We start from the raw sequence: 26285 nt of genomic DNA, 5'->3' as shown, positions 1-26285 counted from the left end.
TAAAAAGGTAGTCTATGGAAAGCACACACCGTGTGACTGTGACTTTGCACATGACATTTATGTATGTTTCAAGTTTAAAATAGGCTTACCAGTTTTCCATGTCTTTGGATGCTAAGGCATCAAAGGAGGTAACAGATATAAAAAGGAAATGTTGGTTGAATTCAAAAAAATTCAAGTGAATCAAGTATTGATATGTCCAATATCCACTTGATTCCTGAGTTCATTTTTGATACTTTATGAAAAATTAGAAGGGGAGGAATATGAGGCAGAGTACTTAACATGAAGGTGTTCCCTCTCCAATAACGATCTAAAATTAGGAAAGGAAGAGAAGGGGAAGGAAATGGGAAGGGAAGAAAGAAATGTGCGAGAAATTCCCTAAAATTGCGGGGGTGGGAATGCGAGGCGAGGGAGTTCGAGAATTCTCTTCACCGGGATGGGCACTACCAGACCTCTCCTGTTTAATAAAATGGAAATAGGTCTTTCACGCTACTGCCCAACAAAGCCGTAAGTTATCCAGACCCCAAAGTTCGTAGGCCCCCTTCACCAGGACGGTGCTGGCTCCAGGGCAGTCAAGGCAAGGGGCAGCCAGCCAAGGACGCCCCTGGGGGAAGAGGGAGGTAGCGCAGCCCAGCCGGTTGCCTCGGGGCCGGTCCCCGCCCCCCCCAGAGCTCCCGATTGGGATGGATCACCTTAGGACTCGGCTTCCTTGTAAATTGTTTCCAGCGATTCGGCCCCGTCCTCTTCCTAGAGGAGGACCTTTCCTGGGGCGCCAGCAGCATTTTCCAGGTTCGGGCCCGGACCACCGCAATGCTGGAACTACCGCTCCGTTGCCTAGGCTGCTTCCGGGTCGTCCTGGGAGTTGTAGTTCCTCCGGCCTCAAAGAAGGCAGGTGTGGGGCGCCGCCGAACCACCACTCCCAGGAGGCTTTGCGCAGGCGGAACGGGTTAGCTCAGTAACCCATGGCAACGGCAGCGGTGCCGCGGCCTCGCAGTCGCCAGAGCTCGCTTTTGATATTACCTTTGCCTTTTCCTGGCGCCCGGGGATGACGCAGTGCTCCCTGATTGGCTCTGCAGCGGAGGCGGTGGTTTAGGGGGCCGAGAATTCTGCTAGCCGGACACGTGGTAGCGAAATACGAGGAGTTTGAGGGGTCTCAAGGCCAAAACAAGGTGGGAGGTGTGCAGGTAAGTGCCCCCTTTTCCTGTTAGAATGGGGGCTACCACGGGTGGATGAGTCGCGTCGCTCTCAGACGCGTACTCGTTGTGTTGCAGTAACTGTAGTTGTACCCCTGACATGTTTCTCCTTCCCTTTTCTGGCTCTCCTGGTGGATCTTGGCTTCTCTAGGTCCAGATTCTCCCAAATCGTGTAAGCTTCACTGCATCTCAGAGAGAAAAGGGCCTCCTTTCCACCGGCCTCTGCTCAAGAATCAGACTCTCAGCCGGAAGTGTTTTCTGGACTGCACAGCTATGATACTTAGGAGGGTTGGACGATCTCGAATCCTTGAGCTAAGGGCTTCGCGAGGTCTGGGGCCAGTGGAGGGGGCCCATGGAGTAAAGAAAAATCCATCCTATTGACTGAACTTAGATGTTCCAGGAGGCAGTACTTCCTAGGATACATGGATTTGAAAGGAGAGGTTAGTGGTTTACGTGGGAGCTTTGAACCCAGCTTTGTGGCTGTATGACCTGAGGAAACTTTAATAACGCGAACCCCGGATTTACTCATCGGCAAACCTAAATCACTGGAATATTGTAACGAAGAAAAATCAATGTAAACATAGAGCTTTGCCAGGAAACAAACTATACTAGACTTGAGATTGGTGAAAATGAGATCAGGGAAGTTGTGTCCTCGTACTATTGCAGAGATCATAGGACCTGCTCTGTAACTTGAGTGTCTATCAGAAGGGTGATGGTTGAATAAATTGTGTCACATCCAATTTATGTAATATCATGAAGTAGTTATTTTAAAAGGGTAAATTAGTTCTGTGTCTCTTCTCCAGGAAAGATATCCATTTCCTCCTGGGAAAAAAGCAAATTGCAAAGAAGTGCATACAGTGTGGTATGTTTCCATTAAAAAAAAAAAAATCCCCTCCCATACACGAGTATGTTTAAATGTTTGTATGAGTATGGAGAAACGTTGTAGAGGCTGGGAGGATGGATAGAGGCAGAGAAGAAAGGTAAGGGAAAACAAAGAAAATAACAAGAACACTATAGCAAAATGGAAAATATGACTATAAAATTGTATCTTAACATTACAATTAATATAAACATTGCATATGTGTATGGACAAGATGAGACTTCTAATAGGCTATCAGCCTATTAGAGTACAACCTCTAAAGCCAGACTTCCATGATTTAAGTCCTGGCTCTGCCACTTCCCAGATGGTGACTCTATTACCCTCAGTTTTCTCATGTAAAATGCACTTAATAGCATCTGTCTTACAAGGTCGATATGATGATACATTTTAGCAGGGTTAATATGGAAAAGACAGTAAATGCCCAATAAATGTTAGCTGCTACTATTGTCATTATGTGAAATTGTTAACTTATATCGTGATCACTGACATATTTAGGTTTACTTCTACCATCTTATTTTGTATTTTCTATATTTGATGTGCTTTTTGGTCTCTTTTCCTCTTTCTTGCCTTTTATTGTATTAACCAGTTTTTCTTTTATCATCCCCCATCCCTCACCAATGGTTTCAGAAATTATGCATTCCATCATTAATCTTTTAATGGTTACTTTAAAAATTTTGGCACACATGCTTAACAGTTTGACATGATTCATTATCTCTCTCCCCCTCCCAAATAGTATAAGGATTTTAGAATACTCTACCTCTGAATAGGCTGTCTCATCTTCTGTTATTGTTTTCTAGAATTTAAAATCCATCATTTCTGTGTCTTTCTGAGTCAACTCAGTGCACCATATTGTTTAGAAGTCCTTCAGACTTTTTTCTATGCATATATAAACATTGTAGCATGTATGTGTACATATGTGTTTATAAATATGTATACAGTTTTTCTTTCACAAAAAAAATGTGCTCACCTAAGCTTACTCTTTTCCCTTAGCATATCACAATCATGACAGTCAGTAGAGAATTCATCTAAAAAACATTTAGAAATCCCTTCTTCTGAGGGAATGCTGGGGAGGCGGGGTGGGGCATGTGTGGCACTGGAACTGTTAGGACATGTCAGTACAATGCTACCAGAGGTGCAGGGAATCTCTGTTAGCCCTCGTGAAGGCATAGATCCATTGCCAGCTTATCACTTGTCCTTAAAGTGATAAAGTTTTTTTCCATGAACCATTTCCAGGTGGCTTTTGTTAATGGTTTTTCCTTAAGACTTTCCTCGGAACTCCCTTTGTAAAAGTGAAGTGTGAATGTATATTTAGAAAAGCATAACACCACAAATCTTAGAAGATACCTTCAGTGAGTGACCCACAGGGGAGAGGGTGATGATGAAGGCAAATAAAAGTCAGTTGGTATTTTGGAGACTATTGGTTTGTTTCTTGAGAAATTTGCTTGGTTTAGATTATATCCCTCCCAAAGCATTTTTTTTTTAAAGATTTCATTTATTTATTTGAGAGAGAGAGAGAGAGAGAGAGAGACAGCGAGAGAGGGAACACAAGCAGGGGGGAGAGGGAGAAGCAGGCCTCCCGCGGAGCAGGGAGCCCGATGCGGGGCTCGATCCCAGGACCCTGAGATCATGACCCGAGCCGAAGGCAGACGCTCAACGACTGAGCCACCCAAGCGCCCCAGCATTTTTTTTTTTTTTAAGATTTTATTTATTTATTTGACAGAGAGAGACATCGGGAGAGGGAACACAAACAGGGGGAGCAGGAGAGGGAGAAGCCTCTTAATGACTGAGCCACTCAGGCACCCCCCAAAGCATGTTTTAAAAAAACATGTACATGAATATGTGTATGTGCGTATTTATGTTTACATTACTCCGTGATAAAAACTTGTATTTGAGCCCTTAGAAAATGGGTGCACTAATAAAAATTATCATAAACTGAACAGTGAATGGGGAAAGGAAAGTGCAGTTCTTCTAGCTCTGGGCAAAGTTGGATTTTTTTTTTTTTTAATGTTGATTTCCAGCTGAAGGGCATTTTCTAATGCCCTCTAATATTTGTATTCATTCTCATGTTACAGAGAATCACTGACAATAGCAATTTATCTAGTACAATACTTTCTCTTGGGGCACCTGGGTGGCTCAGTAGGTTAAGCGTCAGCCTTCAGCTCAGGTCATGATTCCAGGGTCCTGGGATCGAGCCCCGCATCAGACTCCCTGCTCGGCGGGAAGCCTGCTTCTCCCTCTCCCACTCCCCCTGCTTGTGTTCCCTCTCTCGCTGTGTCTCTCTCTGTCAAATAAATAGAAAATACTTTTTCTTAAATGCAGCCGTCACTTTTCCTTGTTTGCTTTTTTGTTTGGTGACATGTTGATTTATCATCATTAGGATGGGACTTTTAAGAAGCCCCAAACAGCAGGTGTGAGTACATAGCATCAAAGTCCTGCACTATGGAGAGAGCCAAGTGGATACTCCTCTCTAGCTGACCTAGTGGGTTCAGTATACGAAGCTGAGGATTTTGAATTTTATCTTTAAAAATATGGGGATTAAACTTTTGTGCATTGTATCACAGGAGAACCCATCTCTGCATCCAAGAACATGGCCAGTGTCCTCTAGAGCTCCCAAGGACCTAATGACAGACCTTGCGTTAAGAATGAAGAAATCTGTTTCTTCAATTGAGGGAACAGTGGGAAAGGGAGATAAGAGAAAATGCTTTCAGAATTGAGCGGATTATTAATCACAATTGAAACTCTTCTGTTAGAAGATGGGGACTCCTAGAACATGTTCATTGTTTCCTTCCACAAGGATAGGTCTAAGAGGTCCCTAAGAGAAAGCTAAGTGTTGGAAGCCAAGAGTCTGGGCTTCCGGATCTAGTTGCTGCTTCTCTCTTTTTTTTTTTTTTAAAGATTTTTATTTATTTATTTGACAGAGAGAGAGACACAGCGAGAGAGGGAACACAAGCAGGGGGAGGGGGAGAGGGAGAAGCAGGCTTCCCCCTGAGCAGGGAGCCCGACGTGGGGCTCCATCCCAGGACCCTGAAATGACCCGAGCCGAAGGCAGATGCTCAGCGACTGAGCCACCCAGGCACCCCGCTGCTTCCCTCTTGGACAGTCCCTGTGTCTAACCTTGGGGAATCTGAGGACCAGTGGGTTTCCTTTCAGTTATCTTTACATAGATATGTAAATCATTACTTACCCTTCCTACTCCAGATAATATGCTCGTGTGGCATTTGGATTCCTGTGTGGTACCCCATAGGGCATGAATACAGGAACTGGTCCTCTTTCCTTTTTTGGTTCTCAGATTAAAGAATGTGCATTCTTATTTTGTTGTTCAGTCTTTGAGATTGGTTTGTTTGAGCCTGACCCTGAGGGTGGATCTGTGCTAGGTGTATAGACAAGATCCAGGGCATGCTACACAAAAGGACCAGGGACTAGTCGCCAAGATCCCTGATAAAAGTAAAGCTGAATTGCTTATGAATTGCATGTATGCTCCATGTGGTTTCTCACTTCTATTTGGACACCATATAAGAACAAATTGGAAAATAATCTTACCTCTCAGAGATAATCTCTATCTTTTGATGCATATTGTTACATATAGTTCAATAAACACCAGGATGCTGTTTTGGAACCTGCTTTCTTTACTTAACATATTAGGAGAAATTGCTATGTTGCCTAGCATTCTCTCAAATTGAAGAAAGGAAAAAAAGGATCAAATCAGTAATCAGTATAGCCTAAGCAGTGTGGCCTTCTTCTATATACATTTTCAGGGCTGAAAGCTAGCCTTTGGCAAAAGAATGCACACTCTTTCTGTGATTAGTCCTTATTCCTGTCCTTCCATTTGTTTGATTTTCATCATTGTAGACAAAAATTCCATGACCGAATTTAAATGTGGTTGATGTCATCATTTTGCTCTGGGTCTTTGGGGAAAGATATCTTCCCTGATATCTAAAACAATTGTATACTGGAAGTAGTAATAAACATGCTGTCATTCATCATCGTGTAGGTTATTTTGTAAAATGCTTAGCCTTTAGATGTCATGGAACTCCTGAATTTACTCTTCTTTTCTTAATTAGGTAGAGGAATCTCTTAGGATGAAGCTGAGTCTTACCAAGGTAGTTGATGGCTGTCGCCTAGGAAAAATAAAAAACCTGGGCAAAACAGGGGACCACACCATGGACATTCCAGCCTGCCTTCTATACACCAAGACCGGCTCTGCCCCACACCTGACCCATCAGACACTGCATACTATCCACAGGCTTCCTGCCATGGCTCAGCTTACGCTGTCCTCGTTGTAAGTGTTAGACCCGATCACTTAAGTATCAACTCTGGCAGCAGCTCAGATACCTTAATAAGGTGCAGTAAAGAGAAAGACTTTTTTGATCATATGCACAAAATTTATAGATTTTTAGAATGAAATCAGATGTCAAGTGTTAATACGTCATCTGGCCCTAATCTGGAAGCCATAGGCCGGACCTGTATGTCAGAGCTGCTTCACTATTCCTCTGGCCCAACTGTGCCAGTATGGTGGTCCTCATTGCCTCCCAGAGGTGACAGGGCACAGGGCAGGGAATGCTCTGTGAGAACTAAACTTGGTCTCTAGAGGCTGTCTTCATGCACCAGCCTCAAATGTTTCCCTGTATCTGCACATGTACTTGCTAGTACTACATTATGAAAACAAAACTAATGGAGTTAGATCATTTTATGTAATGTACATACTGACTTTATGCTTAATTGAAGAACCTGCTGTATGATGAAATAACTGCAATATTGTGTTAATAATAGTGATTTTAAAGGGGAGAGGGGGGGAAGAAAATCTGGGCATTTGGAAGCAGTTGATCTTTGCCAGTTTCTGTTCTCACTACTTGTAAATTGAAGATCTGTACTCTGGCTAATGAACACAGCCTAATGAATTGGGACTCTTGAATATGGCATCCTTTTTTGTTCAAGACTACTACTACTACTCCTCCTCCTCTCACATAGTTTGATGGGTGCAGGGAAGTGGATTTCAGTTGTTGCACAGAGTGTCTGTAGAATGATTCATTATTATGTATTTTTCTGTTTTGCTTACAGGGCAGAACACCATGAAATCTTGGCGGACTATAAGGAAGGAATTGGAAAGTTTATAGGTAAAAATCAAGTTATTTGTGTTTGCCTCATGACATATTAATTTGAAGTTTGGAGGCGCTGTTGATTGATCTTTCATTCATACATTTACTTATTCATTAATTTAATGAGCATTTATTGGGCATCTAAGAACTACGCATTGGGGATTCAGAGATGAGTAGGAACAGTTGCTTCCGCAGTGGAACTCAGAGCCTGTCTGAAATAAAGATAAATAGGTAATTCTAGTAGGATGCAGTGACCGCATTTGCAGGATTAGGAATATGTACATGTACCAGGAGAGCCCAGAGGGAGGAGCACATAACTTGCTGTAGGGTTCATGTGGACGGAGGTCAGACTAAGGAAAGGATTCTTGAGAGAGGGAGGAAGAAGGGGTACCTTATCTGAGTCAAGGAAAAGTAGGACTTAGCCAGGTCGGGAGGTGGGTGCAGTGGTGGTGGCAGACAGGTGTGGGCAGACATCCCAGGCACAGAGCAAAGACCCAGAGGTAAGAAACTGCATGGGGCATACCTAAGATGCAAAGCAGTCTAGCCGTGTTTGAGCCTAAAACGTAAGATGAAGCAGAAGATGAAGTGTTTATCTATAGCTGTATTCTGGTATGTTAATATTATCTTTTGTTCCAGAAATAGGATTTTATATACAGATGCATGTGTCCATTTGATTATAGGAAAAGTTTCGCAGTGGCAGCTAGAGAATCCATTCTTCTGTAGACCACTTTCTCCTGAGCTTTCTCCCAATATCTAAGACTCACTTAAGTGAATGAAAATTCTGTTTCCACTGGTTATTCAGTCCTCTGCTTCTCTGGGAAATTGCATGACGACTTGTTGGTCACAAGGCCCTGTTTTCAAGTAGAAGGATTTATGTAATGTTTTCCTTGGACTGAATCCAATTTTAAAACCAGTTTTAAAGTATACAAGCATATAATTAAGTGAAAATAGCTTAAAAAGCTTTCTAGAGATAACTATAATAATTGAAATTGTGGAAAAATAGGTGGAGAACTGCAGAGTTGTTTTTTGTTTTTTGCTTGCTTTATTTTCTGGGTCTTTTTTCAGTGAAATCCTTTTTTTTTTTAATGAAAATATAAGGTAGCATAGGAAATTTAAGCACATATGGTTTAGTGAGCACTTTAAAAAAATTTTTTTATATGACTATATTTTTGACTAAAGAACCCAAGAAATTTCTTCTTGAGTCAATGAAACTTACTGAGAATTCGATCCATTTTTATTCAGTATGCTATAGCTTCCCTGTAATTCTGTCCCGGGGTCCCATGATGTGGGATAGCTTTATTATTAATCAGATTAGCTTTTGACCATATTATTTTGTCTTTCCAGTAGCTTGTTCCTTTGGATGGTACCTAAAATGAACATACTAGATATTATATTTTTCTTCAAAACAAATCAAGTAGGGTCAACATAACATGCCACTAAACACTTTTATTGTATTTCATACTTTAAGAAACACTTTTCCTTTGTAGCAACTCAGTCATTAGACACGAACCTTTAATTCTTTTTTCAGATGAGTAGGTTTTAAAGGTAATCTTTTCATTCATGTTGACAGGCCTCTTATAATTCTAAGATCGGGTATGAACAGTTTACTACGTCTAGCGATACTTACTTTATCCAGTAGTACACATATGAAGCTGCTCTCTGTTACAACACAGTGTAATTGTTGATGTAAGTGTTTGCAAGAGTTCTTTTTTATGTTTATACAGGCATGCCAGAATCACTCTTGTACTGTTCCCTGCATGATCCAGTGAGCCCCTGCCCAGCCGGTTATGTAACAAACAAGGTGTGTTCTCAGAAAGGCCTCCAAGGCTGCAGCTTCGTCCCAGAAAGTCAGCCTGTTGTAGCTTTCCAGTGCTAGATCCCACTGCCTGGGATGCTAGCCCATTCCTGACCCCTTTATACCTTCTCCTTATTTCGATGAATATAGTGGGATGAGTGGTTTATAGGAATTAGAGTAGGGCTGCCTGCAGACGGGGTAAGGAATATATCCTCAGCATTTTCATTGTTGCAAAAAAATTTGGGGATGAAGGAGGGTCAAGTACATAGCAAAAAAAGAAATTGCTATGATGGTAGAAAGCAATAGTTTTTTTGTGCCATGCTTTATTTGCAGTTTTAACAACCTCAGGAAGCGCTAGGAAAGTTGCTGATGAGTGTTATCACATGTATAACTATATATAGTAGAATCTCCGTGTAATACTGCTTGCTTTTAGAACAGCATTTGAAAAAGCTGGGTGCACAGCCAGAGATTTTAGCTAGTGAAGAACAGTATCAAAAGGACTTCATTAAAAGTCCCCACCTGAGACATGGCGCATTGGTCTTGTACCTGCGGACTACATTCTGGCAAGCCCTCCATATATGCTGGTGCTTTACGAATGCAGCTACTTTTCCTGCACCCGCTTTATCGATGTCAACAGTATCTATTAATCTTACCTAAGAAAAGTATTTTAAGTGAGTCTTCTGCTTTAAACTTCTTTTTATTTTGTAATTTTAATCCAAAAGAGGGTATTTTTACCTCAGTTATCTACCCCATTTGTAAGGGAGAGAGGATTCATTTAAACAGTGTTCTTAAGCCTTAGGCCAGAATAAAAAGACTCTATGTGGTGTCCCCATTCATGTCCTTGTCAGTCTCTTCTAAGAAGAAAGATACTATAGGGGAAGGAGTAACCAAAGAAAGAACATTCTATAGAGATGTTTACATACATTCTGACTTCTTTGTATCTGTATCTAACTCAATCCAGTAAGAACTTACTAACCTTCAATAATGTGTGAGGCCCTAGACTAGGCTTTTGGGGCACAGACATGAATTGGGATACTCAGTACTATCGTTTCTATAAAAGAAATAAGTACAGATTGCTGCAAGAGCTTAGAAGAGTGAGTGATGGATTATGCCCAGATAGGTTTGGGGGGCACAATAGAGTAGATGATATTTGGACCTTTCTTGAAGGATGCATAGTATTTTACCAGGCAGAGAAGTAGGGGGAGGGCATTTCAGCCAAAAGGAACAATGTGATCAAAGACAGAGAACGATCAAAGTCTGTGGTGTGTTTAGAGACAGCATGCATGGGGTGCGGTCTCGGAGAATGGAAGACTGGGCTGGGAAAGTATCCCAAAGAATTCTTGGGGCTAGCTCAGAAGCTGGCTGTGTGGTCACTGAAGGATTCTCTATGAGCTATAAGGTGCTCGGAGAATTGGAATATAGTACAAGAAGCTTCTACCCCGCACGTCTAAGATAGTGAATGCCACCATCTCTCTATTTGTAAGGAAGGATTAAATTCAGTATTGCTTTATCATTTTATTATTTCCTTTTGATTTGCATTTCACTCTTGCTGATTCCTCATCATTTTGTTCCATGGCAGTCTGTGTCCGTGTGGGGTCTTGGGGGACGAGTGGAAATGACTGCTTCCAAGTTCATGGCAATTCAGCAGACCCTTCAGCCAGACTGGTTCCAGTGTCTGTCAGATGGAGAGGCATCTTGCGAGGAAGCAACTTCCATAAAAAGAGCCAGGAAGTCTGTTGATCGATCGCTTCTATTCCTGGATAATTGTCTACGGCTACAGGAAGAGTCAGAGGTAAGTCTGCAGCACCCACCACTCCTTGCTGTTTGAAACTCTGGCTTACTGCCATTCTCTGCTCCTCCTCCTGCTTCCCTGCTTCTCACTTCCTGGTCTCTGTTACTCTCCTGTTTTCTTGTCCTGAGCCATACGTGTTCTAACTCTCCAGAATTCTGCCTTAGGCTCTCTTTTCTCCCCACTCTGGGTGTTTTCCCTGGGCAACCTCCCCTTGGTTTTAATTGCTGAATAATTCGCAAATTGCGTGGTTAACCAAGCTCTCTCTGCTTAGCTTCAGAATGACATAAAGTGGACTGCAGCTGGGTTCTACTAGAGTATCCCTCACATGCACCTCAAACTCAGAGGAAACCAAACTCAGTATCTGATCTCCTCAAACCTTTCTTTTCCTCTCTGTCTTAGTTCATAGCGGCTAAGTTCCTCAGCCCAGAAATTTGAGTCTTTCAAGACTCCTTTTTAAAAAAGTTTTATTTAAAATCAATTAATTAACATATAGTGTATTATTAGTTTCAGAGGTAGAGTTTAGCGATTCATCAGTTGCATATAACACCCAGTGCTCGTTACATTACATGCCCTCCGTGATGCCCATCACCCAGTTACCCCAGCCCCCCGCCTACCTCCCCTCCAGCAACCCTCAGTTTGTTTCCTAGAGTTAAGAGTCCCATATGTTTTGTCTCCCTTCCTGATTTCGTCTTTTTTTTTTTTAAAGATTTTATTTATTTATTTGACAGAGAGAGACAGTGAGAGCAGGAACACAAGCAGGGGGAGTGGGAGAGGGAGAAGCAGGCCTCCTGCCGAGCAGGGAGCCCAATGCGGTGCTCGATCCCAGGACCCTGGGATCATGACCTGAGCCGAAGGCAGACGCTTAACGACTGAGCCACCCAGGCGCCCCCTGATTTCGTCTTATTTTATTTTTCCCTCTCTTCCCCTATGTTCATTTGTTTGGTTTCTTAAATTCCACATTCAAGGCTCCTTTTAATACCCAATTTAATATCCAATTGTTTGCTCCTTCTTGATTCCATCTCCCTGAATATATCTAGGATCTACCCCCACCTCCCCGTCTTTCTTAGCACCACCTTGAGGCACAATAACCTCATCATCTCTTATGTAGACATTACCTTTTAATTACTCTGTCTCTTCTCATTTCCATCCAATCCATCTTCAGCCCAGCTATCTGAGAGATCTTCATAAGACACAAATCGCCCATATCCATTTCCCTAAGAGAATTTAATGACTCTCTGTGTCAACTCTTATGTGACATGGACAGGCTGCTGTGACCTGACCTCTGCCTACTCCAGCTCAGTGCCGACCGCTTTCTCCTGTGTTTGAGGCCCTTCTGAGTCACCCACAGTTCCCTGAGGCATTTCCCTGTTTCATTTTGCTGAGGCTGTACACGGACTTCCTTCTGGACTGTTTTTTTTTTTTTTTCCTGATCTCTAGCCATATTGCTTCTCTTGTTTCCAGATCCAGCTCATTCCATTTCATTCATCGTTCTAGGGAACTGTCCCTGACCCTTCCAGGAAGTTCTATTCATCCTTTGCCACCCGTTTCATTTGTATGTGGCTATATTATAGCTCTGACTGGAGCTATATACTCATAGTGCAATGATTTCTTAATGGCGTTTATCTTTATTAGATTGTGACCTCCTTAAACTCAGTTTTTGAGTGTCCTTTTTGTATCCATCATGTAGCAGAATGCCTGACATAAGTGAGCCCTCAGTAAATGTTTGCTGATGGTGGCTGGTATTGACAGGCTGGGGAGGATGAAGCTGTGGTGGTAGATCAGATATCCTGGTAGCAGAGTGAATGAAGCTGGGAAAGGATGTAGTCACGAGAGAACAGAGCTGGTGAGAGAAGAGAAGGTGTGACCGGAGGGGAGAATTCAGTGTTCAGATCACTTATGTGGAGTAATCCTGAGCAATATGATCAGGTCCCACTGTGGCAAAGTGCATTGAGGTTGAGGAACATTGTTATCTTGAGTGTACCAATAAAAAATATAATTGGCTGATAAAGTTAGTATACATAAAATGATTGGAGGAAACTTAGTTGTCATTCTGAATAGAACTCTCGTATCCGCAGTAAGAGTTCAGCGTGGGGACATTGCCGTGGGTCCTAATTGTTAGTGTTGCTCACTAGCAATTGTTTTGAGTCAATCATTATCCTTGTAGGGTGAGTAATAATGTTTACATGAGTAGAAAGGAGGACAGGGAGTGTGACAGCATGATTATTAGAACAGCCGGATGAGCCTCAAGTCCCTCTTCCATGCTAGTCAGCTTTATCATTTCACATTATTGCTGTGTGGTGGTCCCTCTTTCTATCCCATGATCATGCTGTTTTCTTGACATGATTATTAATAGCGCCCTCTTTTACACTTACATGTGTCCTAAATTTTTTTTTTTTGAAAGAGAACTTTTTATTACTTTTACGTACAGAAAATTCGATGGTGCACACTTAGCCCAGTTTGGTGGCCAGTTCTTTAGCCTCTGCCTTTCTCAGCTTGGCCATGTGAACCACCGACTTTGGACCCAGGACATTGCCTCCCCAGTGATGGCAGATCTCATCATATCTGTCACTGTAATTGGTTCTGATAGCTTCCAGCAGCTTAGCCCGAGCTCCTTTATCTTCCAAGTTAACCTGTGTGAGGGCAACAGTGGTGCAGGTCTTCCTGTGGACCAGATGCTCCAGCCTGGCCTTCCCCTTGATAATGCAGGAGGGAACCCCCATCTTATGACATAGGACAGGCAGGAACACAACCAGCTGAATGGGATCCACGTCATGTGCAGTCACTACCAGCTGAGCCTTCTTATTTTCCACCAATGTGGTGACTATTAACCCCAGCTGGAAGGACAGGCGGCATTTTAGTGGGGACATCCCCTTTGCTGGCAGCTTTCTTCTCAGCCCGGACCAACAGTCTTGGCTTCTTCTCTTGCTTGGTCTCTGCTCTGTATTTGTGGGCCGGCTTAAGCAGGTTGATTAGTTGTTTGGCGGTCCAAGGCCAAGGTCTTGGGTGAACTGGTTAATTGCAGGATGTACTTTCAGATGTTTATAGAGAAAAGCCCTTTGCCACTGCAGCTGGATGTAGCAGGGCCATTTGACACAGCGGGTGAGGTCCCTTTTGGGCTGGATGTCCTGTCCAATGCCAAAATTCTTGGGCCTTTCCTCAGGCAGGGGTTAGGGCTATGCCAGTCACGTAAAGGGGCAGGCCCATTTAGCTACCTGCTTTGTATGTCTGCATACATCTTTCCCTTTTCCTGTGATTTCTTCCTTTTTTACTCACTGGATCTTCTTATTCTGAACGCCCTTGAATACTGAAGCTCCCCAAAGTTCTAGTGTTGGCTTTCTTCTCCACATATTTCCTGGGCCAGGGATGGCAAATGGGTTTGATCCCAAGGTGCTTGGAGCTGTGCCTGGGTGCAACAGGAAGAGAGTACCTATCTGTCACCCATGTCTGCTGTGGGGAGTGGCAGCAGTGTGCCAGGGTTGCTGTTCCGGCCTGGGTCGTCACATTGGTATCACACGTGTCCTCGATGACTGATGACCTCAAACTCAGAATGCACAAAACAGAATGATCATCTTGCCTCATTCTCCACTCTTTTCCTAGGATTCCCTGTCTTTGCTCTTCCCAGTCTCTCCCTGGACTTCTAGAACAGGAGCCAGGAGTCATCCTAGACTTTTCATCCTCTCCGTGAGCAAGTAAATGGTCAAGTTTGTTGATTGTACCTTCTTTTTTTTTTTTTTTAAGATTTTTATTTATTTGAGAGAGAGAGAGAACATGAGCAGGGGGAGGGGCAGAGAGAGAGGGAGAAGCAGACTCCTTGCTGAGCAGGGAGCCCAACCCCACTGAGTCGGGAGCCCGGCGTGGGGCTCGATCTCAGGACCCTGGGATCATGACCTGAGTCCAAGGCAGACGCTTAACTGACAACTGACTGAGCCACCCAGGTGCCCCTGTTGATTGTACCTTCTGATGGGAGTTTCAGATCCTGTCCTTCCCCTTCACTCACTGCCACTGCCTTAGCCTGGGTCTTCTTTGTCTTTCACTTGAATTATGAAACTTGCCTCCTACGTATCCTTTAGCCATACTCACTCTTAATTCATTCTCCACACAGCTGCCCAAGGGTTCTTTCTGATTGTGTCCCTCCTACTTAAACTGAGAAGCAAAATTCCCTCTTCACCGCATTCCAGGCTTTCTCCCCAATCCTCTCTTCTACCAGAGAGCCACTCTTGATTTGCATTTTTACTTTTTAGTTGCATACACATAGTTTTTACATACATGCATTACTGTATGGGGTTTTCATTACATGAGTATGATCATATGTTCAGAAATGTGCTTGTTTTGTTTAGCAATATCTCAAAACTCTCTGTCAGTGCATACATTGCTATATCTACTGCATTTTTTTTTTTTAAGATTTTATTTATCTATTTGTCAGAGAGAGAGAGAGAGCACAAGCAGGGGGAGTGGCAGGCAGAGGGAGAAGCAGGCTCCCTGCTGAGCAGGGAGCCCGATGCGGGACTCGATCTCAGGACACCGAGATCATGACCTGAGCCGAAGGCAGACGCTTAACCATCTGAGCCACCCAGGCGTCCCTCTACTGCATTATTTTTAAAACACCTGTGTAGAAAGCCATACTGTGAATGTATCATAATTCCTGTAAGCCTTTACACTATTGATGTATGTAAGTTTCCAGTTTTTCATTATTCTAAACATTTTGTAAATATACCTTGATGCATATGAATGAATATATTTGTAGGAATGATTCTTAGAAGTGGAATTTTAGGACATAAAGATAAAAGCATTGACTTTTTTTTTAAAGATTTTATTTATTTATTTGACACAGAGAGAGCGAGCACACAAGCAGGGGGAGTGGCAGGCAGAGGCAGAGGGAGAAGCAGGCTCCCCACAGAGCAGGGGCAGCCTGATGTGGGACTCGATCCCAGGATCCCGGGATCATTACCCAAGCCGAAGGCAGTCGCTTAACCAACTGAGCCACCCAGGCACCCAAAGCATTGACATTTTGAGAAGTGTTGTCTACTTGCTCTCCCAAGAAGCTGAACTAATCTTTACTCTCTCTGGTTATCAGAGTATGTGTCATTTCTCTAATACTTTAGCTCTACAGTGTTGCTTTCTGTCTTTTAACTATTTTTTCAGAGTGATGGGCAAAAGTGGTATCTAACTATTTCTAATTTGTATTTCCTTCCTGGTGAGCTTTAGTTAGCTCTCCACATGTGTACAGCGTATTCACATTTACTTTTCTGAAGTTCATATTCACATATCTGCCCAGATTTCTATGGGGTTGTCATTTCCATAGAAGATTTGTTGGAGGTTTCCTATAGTATTTGTCTATTTCATTGCGCAGTGAGCTCTCCTTTGCCTTTGTCTCACTAGAGAAGTTTTTCACTATTTTCACCATTTCACTAGAGAAGTTTTGTACTTAAATACATTAGCCTTTTCTGGTAAGCTTTAGCTTGCTTAGGGAGGCCTTCCTTACTCCAAGACTATGAAAACTTGAATATATCTTTTTGAGACTCGGATAACCCTTCTGTATGTTTAGATTAGAGGGCCACTGGGATTTATTTTTGAGGATGGTGTGCAGTGTAGGTTTATTTTTTTCCAAATGGATTGTCAGTTATCCTAACCACAGAGTTCTTAAAGTTATCTCTAACAGAGAGACTTGGAGGTAGCTTAAAGTGGGCCTGGATAGTCATTTAAACGAATGAAAACTGATACTTTTGTCCTTTCCCTCTCATACTTGCTCAGTGTATGTTTAATTTAACCTAAGCTCAAACATGACTGCATGTACTGATTGCTCAGTTTCTCTTTTCTTACCTATTTGGGTGGCTTTCAAGTGGTGTGTTCTGGGGAGGAGGGAGCCCCATCCCCCTCTCATGCTTCAACTGTAGCAGCTGCACCAAGATCTCTTCCATGTGAAGTTCATTTAAATGAAGGTCTCCACTATTGGAAACAGTTAAAAGCATTTAGTCCTTTCTCCCCTTAGGTCCTTCAGAAAAGTACCATCATTGGAGTGATTGAAGGTGGAGACGTGATGGAGGAGAGGCTGAGGTCAGCACGGGAGACCGCCAAGCGGCCCGTAGGTGGCTTCCTTCTGGATGGCTTTCAAGGGAATCCAGCAACCCTGGAAACTAGACTGTACTTGTTGTCATCAGTCACCGCAGAGCTGCCGGAAGACAAACCAAGGCTAGTGTTCAGTTAGGATGCAGGCCACGCCTTGTGGGCTGCAGGGCAGGAGTGCTGGTGTTGTGTATTATGCAGAATCTCTACATGGGCATGTCTTTTGATGAACTGATTATGTCCTTTCTGGGCTGAGTCTGCTGAAGCAGACTATGGAGTGAGTTTCCATCACAGCTGTCCCACCTTCAATTTCAGAACATAGATGAGGAAAATTGCCATGTGAATTAGTTTATTTTATTGACTGACTGATTTAAAAGATTTTATTTATTTATTTTGACAGAGAGAGAGATAGCGAGAGCAGGAACACATGCAGGGGGAGTGGGAGAGGGAGAAGCAGGCTCCCCGCGGAGCAGGAAGCCCGATGTGGGGCTCGATCCCAGGACCCTGGGATCATGACTTGAGCCGAAGGCAGATGCTTAATGGCTGAGCCACCCAGGCGCCCCCTGAATTAGTTTATTTGATCTTCATAAGTGAGGGCAAGTGTTATACTGTTTCACCTCATTTTTATGCCAAATGCAAATTTGTTCTTTATTCATTATACCATGGTGCCTGGGGACAGGTATAAAATCATGGGGAACTCTGGCCTTAATCAAGGAAAGGTGAGGACAGATCTTGGGTGCCTAGCAGAATGAACATGGGCTGTAGTAATAATAAGGACGTTGAAGAAGTTCTTAGATTTGAGGCAGGTTGTTAAGTCACTTTTTTGAAATCAAGAGGACTGGCAACACTAATGGGGCTGGTCCTTTCCATAAACACGGGATTCACTATATACTGGTGTAGAGAAGCGATCTGCAAGATTCAAAGCTCAAAATCCCAAGGTTCTGAGTGCAGCTGATGTTTTATTAGACTACCCACATTTTTCTTTTTTTCTCTTTTCTTTTTGTTTTAAATCCCTAGTCTTTCATCCAACTTGGTATGAATATTCATGATTTTTTCCTACAGATCTGTTAAGGGGTTTGATTATAGGATGCTGCTTTATGCCCCTCAGGCTGTTGAATGGTATATAGTATATGTAAATTTTACCACTTAAAAAAAAAAATCCAGGTATAACTTGAGATAAGGTGTGTGAATCTTATATGCAGTTTGATGGATTTTTACACATGAATACAACCTGGAAACATCAGCCAGAGCAAGATACTTCCAGTAGCCCGGGCAGTACTTGCCCCCCAGTTTTAACCTAGCTCTCTTGTGTTCATTGCTCCCCATCCTGTGCTGATTTTGTTCTGATGCAGATAACAATTCACCACTAGTATTTCTAGTTTTTTCTAGACTTCTTTGAGCTAAGTGCTCACAGATGTCTGTTACTGGATTTGAGAGCTGGGATTGTTTTCATTCTATAATGTGCGTAGAAATGCCAGCTTCAGTTGGAGGGGAGTTCTAAAACATTACATTGGTTGAAGGAAACTGTAGTCAGAAAAACCGGCATATATTTAAGTGTTCTGGTTGTTTAATATTACATAAGCCTTTTTTGGACTTCTCTTAGAAATCAGGGAGTCTCTAAGCTTTTCTCCACCAGTTTATAAAAGGGACTATGGGTAGAAAAACAAACAAAAGATAGCAGCCAGCCAGCCAGCCAACCCTGATCAAGTGCACCTCCCCCTCTTGTTTTAGTGGCAAAACCCGGTTGAGTGGTATGATAACTCCCAGAATGCCTTACCGATTACCTCTGAAAATACCATCTCATCCCACCATGCAGACTCTTTATTAATGGAGAAAATAAAAGAAGAATAAAGAAAGTCAAATAGAGTCTCAGATCATATGGGCAGAGTTGAAATTCTGAGAGCAAGAGTTGCTTTGCAAATGAACCTATAAAGAATACAGTAGATAAAAAATGTCTTTCTTGAGCCAATTATGAAAAAGAATTCTAGGCAAAATACAGTTAAAACATGGAAAGTATTTGAGGGGGAAATAAAGCACACAGCTTTGCACTCTTTAAAAAATTTTTTTTAAAAAATTGATGTATAGTTGACATATAGCTTTGCACCCTCAAAAAAGTCTTATGTCATGGATACACAGGCTGTAAAGTTCAGTTGAAGACTAGGGAGGTTGTTTAGAAGGAATGGGAGGGGAAAGGAAACTAACCTTTATTGAACTTCTCTTTGGGACCCGAAACTCCACAGTGTGCTTTTTCAAATATCTCCTTAATCTTTACAACAAATCTGTGAGGTATGTATTACTGCTCTTGTTTTTAAGATTAGAAAACTAAAACCCAGAATGGTTAAGAAACCTTCCCAAAATAGCACAGTAAGTAAATAAAAGGCAGAGCTGGGATTCGAGCCCAGGTCTCTCTGCTGCCAAAGTCCTATGTCCTTTCTATCACACCTTATTATCTGTTGCCTGCCATGCAACTGTGGTTGGTGGGTTTCATTATTACTACTTTTTTTTTTTTTAAAGATTTTATTTGAGAGAGTGTGCATGAGCAGGGGGAGGGGTAGAGGGAGAGGGAAAGGGGGAGAGGGAGAAGTGGACTTGAGCGTGGTGCTGGACATGGGGCTCAATCCCAGGACCCTGGGATCATGGCCTGAACTGAAGGCAGATGCTTAACCGACTGAGCCACCCAGGTGCCCTCATTATTACTACTTTTAACGCCCTCTGGGAAGAGTCTCTGCTTCCATTCCTGGCATTGTCCTCATATCACTGTTCTTACTGTTGTTTTCACAGGCTAATCTGTGGAGTCAGCCGGCCAGATGAGGTCCTCGAGTGTATTGAAAGGGGAGTGGACTTATTTGAGAGTTTTTTCCCTTATCAAGTGACAGAGCGGGGATGTGCCCTGACTTTCAGCTTTGATTACCAGCCGAACCCTGAAGAGACACGTAGGTCTTCTGAAGTTAGTCTCTGTTATCCTTAAGTTTCTTCTATTTCCTTTTCATTACTGGCCTTGAATCACAAGCCAGAAATATGTGCATACTATAACGCCAGCCTTTTATAAAACTACCATGTTTGTTTCTTATCTGTATGCTCTGGCATGTTGGCATACAAAACCGTAGCTCCTCAATATTATGGAGTGATCTTAGAGTGAGCAGAACCAAGAAAAACAAAACCCTTTCTATTAACAATCTGAAAAAAGAACATTCAGAGTGAATAGTGATGAAAATCTAAGAACAGAAAACCTTTGAACTACTTAGTAAAAGTTAATTTAGTTTTTCACAAAAGAGTTCTTGTCTGCTTTTTGCAAACCCCATGCTATCAGAATTCAGGGAGTCTCTCACCCCCTCTGATCCTAGTGTTACTTTTGCTTTTTTTGTTTTTTGGTTTTTTTACACACAGGGATGTGAAAGCTAATATTCTTTGAAGCACCACCATTTTCTTGTATTGCTTAGTTATTCAGAAGTCAAGAATATCAGTTTCAGAGTCTGACATTTGACTGACAATAGAAAAAGAGTTGGGATATGGGCTTTGGGCCGGGGTCCCTTAGAGTATCTACCCAGTTTTTCTGGAGAGTGTTGCATGCCTTGTCTGCCCTCTGGCCTTCACCGGTGTGATTTCCTTTCCCATTTCCTGCTGTCCTTTGAATTCCTCCTCTGTCACCGCTGGCCCTACATTTAGCTTGGGCCAGAGACTTCCTTAAAGATTCATTTTCTTCCCCACAAGTTATTAAAATTTCATCCAGAAGATGTTACAGTTTTGTAAAGTAATCTAACAATTAACAGAAATTGAATTACTTCTGGAAACAAAATAAATCAGATTGGTCAAATTCTTATATATAAGAGGTCAGTTTTGCTGTCCTTTAAACTGCCTAGAACATAATGTATACGGGTGGAAAAGCGTACCACAAACACTATAAATGTTCATTTACAAGCTTAATTATTTCCACAAGGACATGGGTAACTGTTAATCATTCTGTACCATGAATATGTAAAACATAAGAACCTGATATTGAGTTCTCCAGAACAGACAAATTCCTTTTTGGCTAGAGAAAGCTGTTTCTTTATGATCAGGAAAATTGAAATAGTTTGAACATTTTCCACTAAAGTATTATTATTAATCATATTTGTGTGTGTGTATATGTAGTAAATTAAAGTCTTTTGTTAATTGCAAAGTGAAAATTACAAAGGAATAAGTTGCCTAATACAGGAACTAATATAGTTCCCCCTAGTGATAAGGATTTTCCAGAAAGCCAGGGCATTATTGTGGTTTCCCACATCAGCATGCAAATTCATGGCAGCAAAATTATAATAGTCCTCTGCTCAGTGCTCAGGTCACTTCTCTCTTTCCTTTGATCTGAACAAAATTACCTTCTTAGGACTGTCTGCCCATTCTCCTTGGGCTGACCCTGCGTTTGTTACTACTCCTTCCCAATAAAACTTCTCTACTTGCCCTTGTTCAAGACAGCTGGCTCTTTGCATAGTAACTGGTGTTTTCCTTATATATCCAGGAATGTTCTTTCTTAAAGAGTTCAAGGGAACAACTCAAGTCCCCATATAGTTCTGGATAATCTGAGTTCCCTGGAAGGCTAGGGTCCCCATAAAATACATAAATTAAAACCATATTGTACTTTTAATCTATTTGGAACATAAGCAGTTACAAAGCACAATTAATTTGCATGGATATGATGATGAGACATAACTCCAATATACACTCACAAATTTATCTCTGTCTCTCTCAAACACACACACACACACACACTCTCCCCAACTGTTTTCTTAAAATCACTCCTTGACAGTAAGATTATATATTATCTACTTGTAACCATAGTTTGCTTAGACATTGTTGAATCTCCAAGTTTTGATGTTATAGAGAATATGTCAGTGATCATCTTGACCCATATTACTACTTTTCTTATGTCATTTCCTTAGGATAAATTCTCATGAATGGAATTTACAGGGTCAAAGGCCATAAAATAGTTACTGAAATAATCTCCCAATGGCCAGTCTTTATCTGATTTTTATTCAAGACTTGTTGTTGGTTTGTCCTTCAGTATTACAACAAAATGGGATACAGGAAGAAATAAAATATGTGGATCAAACAAAGAAAATTAAAACAACCAGTTGCAACCAAGAAATGACATCATTTGAAATTAATCTGAAGGAAAAAAAGTAAGGAATTTTTTTTAGATTTTGATTTCTGACTTTTTAATTTTAGTCTGTTTTAAAAGTTTATGTAACCGTTCCCTTTTCAGTTTATGACTTCATAAAATATTTATAGTTGGATATTATTTGGGCCTTCTTAAATTCAGTTCCAGAAAAACTCATTTTTTCTGCAGATGAGTTTGTGTACTTTGTCTTGTCAGAAAACCGAGGCTAGAAAAGTGGTGTTTTAGAAGAGCTCTCAGAAAGATTAGACCAAATCTATTGTCTGGTGTCTTTTACTCTTTCCGATTACTTTAAATAATGTCAGAGCAAAATAAAGATTTAAAGATAAAAAACAACAAAGTGTTTCAATTCTAAGGAACTTAAGTCATCTTGGTTATATACAGGTCATAAATCTTAATAAAATATTTCCCTCTATAAAGAATGAACTAAGATATCTTGTAACTTTGTATTTGGCCCAAAGTTGTAATTATTAGTGAACCGCTGAGAGGTTTTTCTGTGAGTTTGGTATTCTCACTTTAGTGCTGGGGTGTTTTTTGTCTTATGTAAAGGAACATTCTAGGGATTCAGATTTAATTTATGTCCATCTAGGAATAGTACAGACTTGAAAATTTATGAAAGAATATGAAAATCCTAGGTCTGATCTATATTCTATAGAGGCTTCTTGATTGTAGGTCTGAAATGGTGATGTTTACTACATTTAACTTGAAAAATAGACAAGGAGATTCATTTCTGTTTTTCAAATGCTAGGGTAATATAAATGGGTTACTACTAAACTTCTCTCACATTATAGGTATAACTGGAAATTGTAGTTCTTTTATTGTCAGCACTAGACTTGAAGTTCAGAGCCTAGCACTGCTCATTGGCTCTGTGACCTTGGTCAAGTCATTTAACTTCCTTTTTTTTTAAAGTAAGCTCCATGCCCAATGTGGGGCTTGAACTCAACATCCCTGAGATCGAGAGTTGCATATTCTACTGACTGGGCCAGCCAGGCGCCCCTTAACTTCTTTTTAATAGCTGATAAAAAGTAACACATATGTAGTGCTTAGTATGTGCCCAGCAGTGTACAAATCCTTTGGGTTTTTTTTTTTTTTTTTTTAAGATTTATTTGACAATGAGCAGGCCAGTTAGCTCAGTTGGTTAGAGCGTGGTGCTAATAGTAAGATTTATTTGACAGAGAGAGAGAGAGAGCGCACAGCAGGGGGAGCGGCAGGCAGAGGGAGAAGGAAAAGCAGGCTCCCCGCTGAGCAGGGAGCATGATGGACGTGGGGCTCAATCCCAGAACCCTGGGATCATGACCCAAGCCGAAGGCAGATGCCCAACAGAGTGAGCCACCCAGGTGGCCCCCCCCTTTTTTTTAAGATTTTATTTATTTGACACAGAGAGAGAATCCTTTGCTATATTAACTCACTTAATTCTTGTAATAACTCCCTAAGGTAGATGCTGTTATTATAGTTATTACCACTACAGATGAGAAAACAAAGACACAGAGGCAAGTTAAGTGACTTGCCCAAGTGAGTTGTGAGCTGGGCATCAGACCTAAGGCCCTGTAGCTCGGGAGCCCTTCCTCTCGACCCCCTTAGTAGTCTTCATTGGGAAGTGACAATAAAAATGCCTGTCTTCAAAGGTGTTTGCAGAGGTTAAGTGAGACTGTGTATGTCAAAGTGCTTTGCAGTCCACACACACACACAAAAGCTCTGCAAGTGAAAGGTCGTACCATGTCTTCTGTACTAGTTCTGGTGGTGAGTGGGAGACGTGTGTCATGCATCAGAACAGCATTTATTGTCCTTGTGTGCCATTACAGTGTGACTAACAAAGCTCAGCATGAGGGAGTGACCCTGGGACTCTCTCCTGATGCTCTTGTGTAAGCCTCAGTCCCGGAAGTTAGATCTGTCAGGGGAAGATTCCCGAGTCTCCTGACTCATCGTGCCCTAGGTTAACTTTTCACCACATTGTCATCCTAAGCAGGTGCCCAGCACTACATTTGCCAGTGAGGTTATTAATTATTGGTTATGTACCAGCAGAATAGATAGCCAAGGCTGTGGATCGCTTGTATTCCTCATTTTCTCGACTATTGTTGTAACTTCCTTTCTCAGGTACCAGGAGGACTTTGATCCCCTTGTGAGAGGGTGTTCCTGTTACTGCTGTAAGAATCATACTCGTGCGTACATCCACCATCTGCTGGTGACCAACGAGCTGTTGGCTGGGGTCCTGCTTATGATGCACAACTTTGAACACTATTTTGGATTTTTCCACTCCATCCGGGAAGCACTAAAAAGCGACAGACTGTCACAGTTGAAAGAGCTCATCCGCAGGCAAGCATCTTGAGACCTGGCATACGCAAGTCTGACTCTTTACACTAAGCCTGTCCCGCTGTTGGAATGTGGGAAGAAGAGAACAAGAAATGATCTTAGCTTTAATCATTTATATTTGAGAATAGGATCTGCTTATAAATAAGGAACGTTTGAACAAACTCTGCTGACTTGAGGCTAAAGAGATTTCTTCCAAAGACTTAAGTGACCCCAGCTGATCAGAAAGAATTGAACCATGACCTCTAATATTTCAGTGCTAACTTTCAGTCAATGGAGATTCGTTTAGTCAAAGACAAACGCTTTAGTTGTGAAGGGGCAGCCCTGAAGCAGGGTTGATGAGATTGTGTGGGTTCAGAGAGTTGGATCAGAGCTTGAAAAGGGATGATTGGTCACGAGCAGCATGACTTCTGTAGACACATGACTGCTGACTGTAAAAGCAATCTGGCTAATTTTAAGAGTTTCCTAGTTTTAATCCTTATATTCTCAGGAGCCTCTTAGACACTTGTGCCTTCCAAGCTGCCTCACTGCTGCAGTCAGTCAGAAAAGGTTCTGGTGACTTAAGTAGGCTCGCATCTTCATGGAATGTGGGGCTCACACATTGCTCCTAGGATCAGTTGGCCCAGGGCACCTTCGTTTGACCACATGATCTATGTGTGACTTGTCTCCTGAGAGCCCATGCAATTGCCGGTTACGAGGTGAAAGTTTGCCTAGATGCTTTCATTTGGTCATACAGATCCACTTTGGTCTGCCCTTCAGGCCATTAATAGTCTGACCACATAAGAACTGTAGCCCCAGCAGTTGGGGAGATTCATTCACCATGTGTTCACTTGGACAGAGCCCTGGCCTGGCAAATGGAAGCTTGGGTTTCAGTTCTACTCAGCTGTGACACCAGGCAAATCACTTAACCCCTCCATGCCTATTTCCTCCTGAACAAACATGGTCAGGCATGGGGGGTAGGACTACATGAACTTCCAAGATTCTATCTAGCTGTAATGTTGGGGGAACAAAAAGTTGTCAATGACAGTCATAACCTTCTTGTGTCCTTGTTTACTGATCACTGTTGGCCTAGTGAAAAGTGCAGTGGTACCAGGAATCAGGCAACAGTCGAGATGTTTGAGAGCCTAGAAAGAGGTTTGGCCTGTGACTTCTGAAGTGGTTGGTGAGTTGGCATCAGCAGATCCTGAGACTGGGAAGACCTTCCTGGATCATCTCTGATTCTATGAGTTTTTTCTGCTCTCACCAAAGGAGTGACATTCGTGCTGATGTGACAGGTGATTTTTATTTTCCTTGGGCTTTTCTATATTTGTCATGTTTTCTGTAAGAGTACATTCACACATAGTTTTTGTAAAAACAACCAACAGAACCAAAAAAATGCCTTTGTTTTTGTAGGAGCATGGAATATATTTGTTTTACATTCTTAGGCTATATTTTGCTATTTTTTTCATTTCAGTGGGCATTACTGACATTGTTTTTAATTATGTGGTTACTCTATTTTTATGTGTTAGGTATCTATATGTTTTTCTTTTATTAATGATTTAGGAATGTCCATGACATTCCTATAGTCTCTCCATGAATGGCAAGGGTAGTTAGGAAAGAGTTCTGCTCTCAAGGATCTGCTTGCTTTGAAATATATTGGACTAGACTCGTTCATATGTTTATATTCCTGTTCAAGGCCATATCCATTGTTGGAAGAGTATTAATATCCCAGAGTCCATATAAAATTTATGAGTTTTATTTATGTTCAAAACACTGTGTTCTGCTCAAGCATTGTTCATTTTTCTGGGTCTTTTTCTTATTAGCACATTTGGAAAAAATGTTTTTTTCCTTTAATGTAAGTCAATTAAAGTCAATAGCCAATAAACATTTTTAATTAAAAAAATATACTGTCTTGTTTCCTGTAAATACTAGTGAGTCTGTTAGGCAACCTATTAAATTTCCATGGTACTAGAAATGTTCTCCATTGGAAAAGAATTTTTTTCTACATTTATTTCATCTGTGGTCCATTGT

At 41.7% G+C, this 26285-nt stretch overlaps 2 protein-coding genes and 1 long non-coding RNA gene across 4 annotated transcripts in view; 1 reads left to right on the top strand and 2 right to left on the bottom strand.

Moving 5' to 3' along the window:
- CCDC191 (coiled-coil domain containing 191) overlaps positions 1–1168 on the bottom strand; it is a 98994-nt gene extending 97826 nt beyond the window's left edge. For both annotated transcript variants that reach the window (XR_004678266.1, XM_035000137.1), the window contains exon 1: positions 690–1168. Coding sequence is in view for 1 of the 2 variants with exons in the window: in XM_035000137.1 (XP_034856028.1) it covers positions 690–779 (90 nt within the window). In the remaining variant the exon portion in view is untranslated. The remainder of the gene's footprint in view (positions 1–689) is intronic.
- On the top strand, positions 1065–26077 carry QTRT2 (queuine tRNA-ribosyltransferase accessory subunit 2). Its single transcript, XM_035000145.1, has 10 exons — positions 1065–1181; positions 1342–1459; positions 6130–6349; positions 7129–7184; positions 8891–8967; positions 10541–10753; positions 16743–16942; positions 19598–19749; positions 21855–21972; positions 24063–26077. Exons 3-10 carry the CDS (start codon positions 6150–6152, stop codon positions 24292–24294), a joined length of 1248 nt encoding a protein of 415 aa, XP_034856036.1. The 5' UTR covers positions 1065–1181; positions 1342–1459; positions 6130–6149; the 3' UTR covers positions 24295–26077.
- LOC118007090 lies at positions 10462–12048 on the bottom strand. The gene is made up of 2 exons (XR_004678268.1): positions 11869–12048; positions 10462–10735 (listed from the first exon to the last, which is right to left on the bottom strand). It is a non-coding gene; the product is annotated as an uncharacterized LOC118007090 (long non-coding RNA).
- Positions 26078–26285: the final 208 nt, after the last annotated feature.

The sequence above is a fragment of the Mirounga leonina genome, unplaced genomic scaffold, assembly GCF_011800145.1.
Source record: "Mirounga leonina isolate KUSES-001 unplaced genomic scaffold, KU_Mleo_1.0 Mir_115, whole genome shotgun sequence".
NCBI classification, from domain to species: domain Eukaryota; kingdom Metazoa; phylum Chordata; class Mammalia; order Carnivora; family Phocidae; genus Mirounga; species Mirounga leonina.
The sequence above is the reverse complement of the archived record's forward strand: the minus strand, read 5'-3'. Positions and strand labels throughout refer to the sequence as shown.

Bases quoted from the DNA above. Each gene is read 5' to 3' on its own strand.
- QTRT2 (XM_035000145.1), top strand. From the start codon at position 6,150: ATGAAGCTGAGTCTTACCAAGGTAGTTGATGGCTGTCGCCTAGGAAAA. The intron at 7,185-8,890 runs GTAAAAATCAAG...ATGTTTATACAG, and splicing joins AGGAATTGGAAAGTTTATAG to GCATGCCAGAATCACTCTTG. The intron at 19,750-21,854 runs GTAGGTCTTCTG...TTTGTCCTTCAG, and splicing joins GCCGAACCCTGAAGAGACAC to TATTACAACAAAATGGGATA.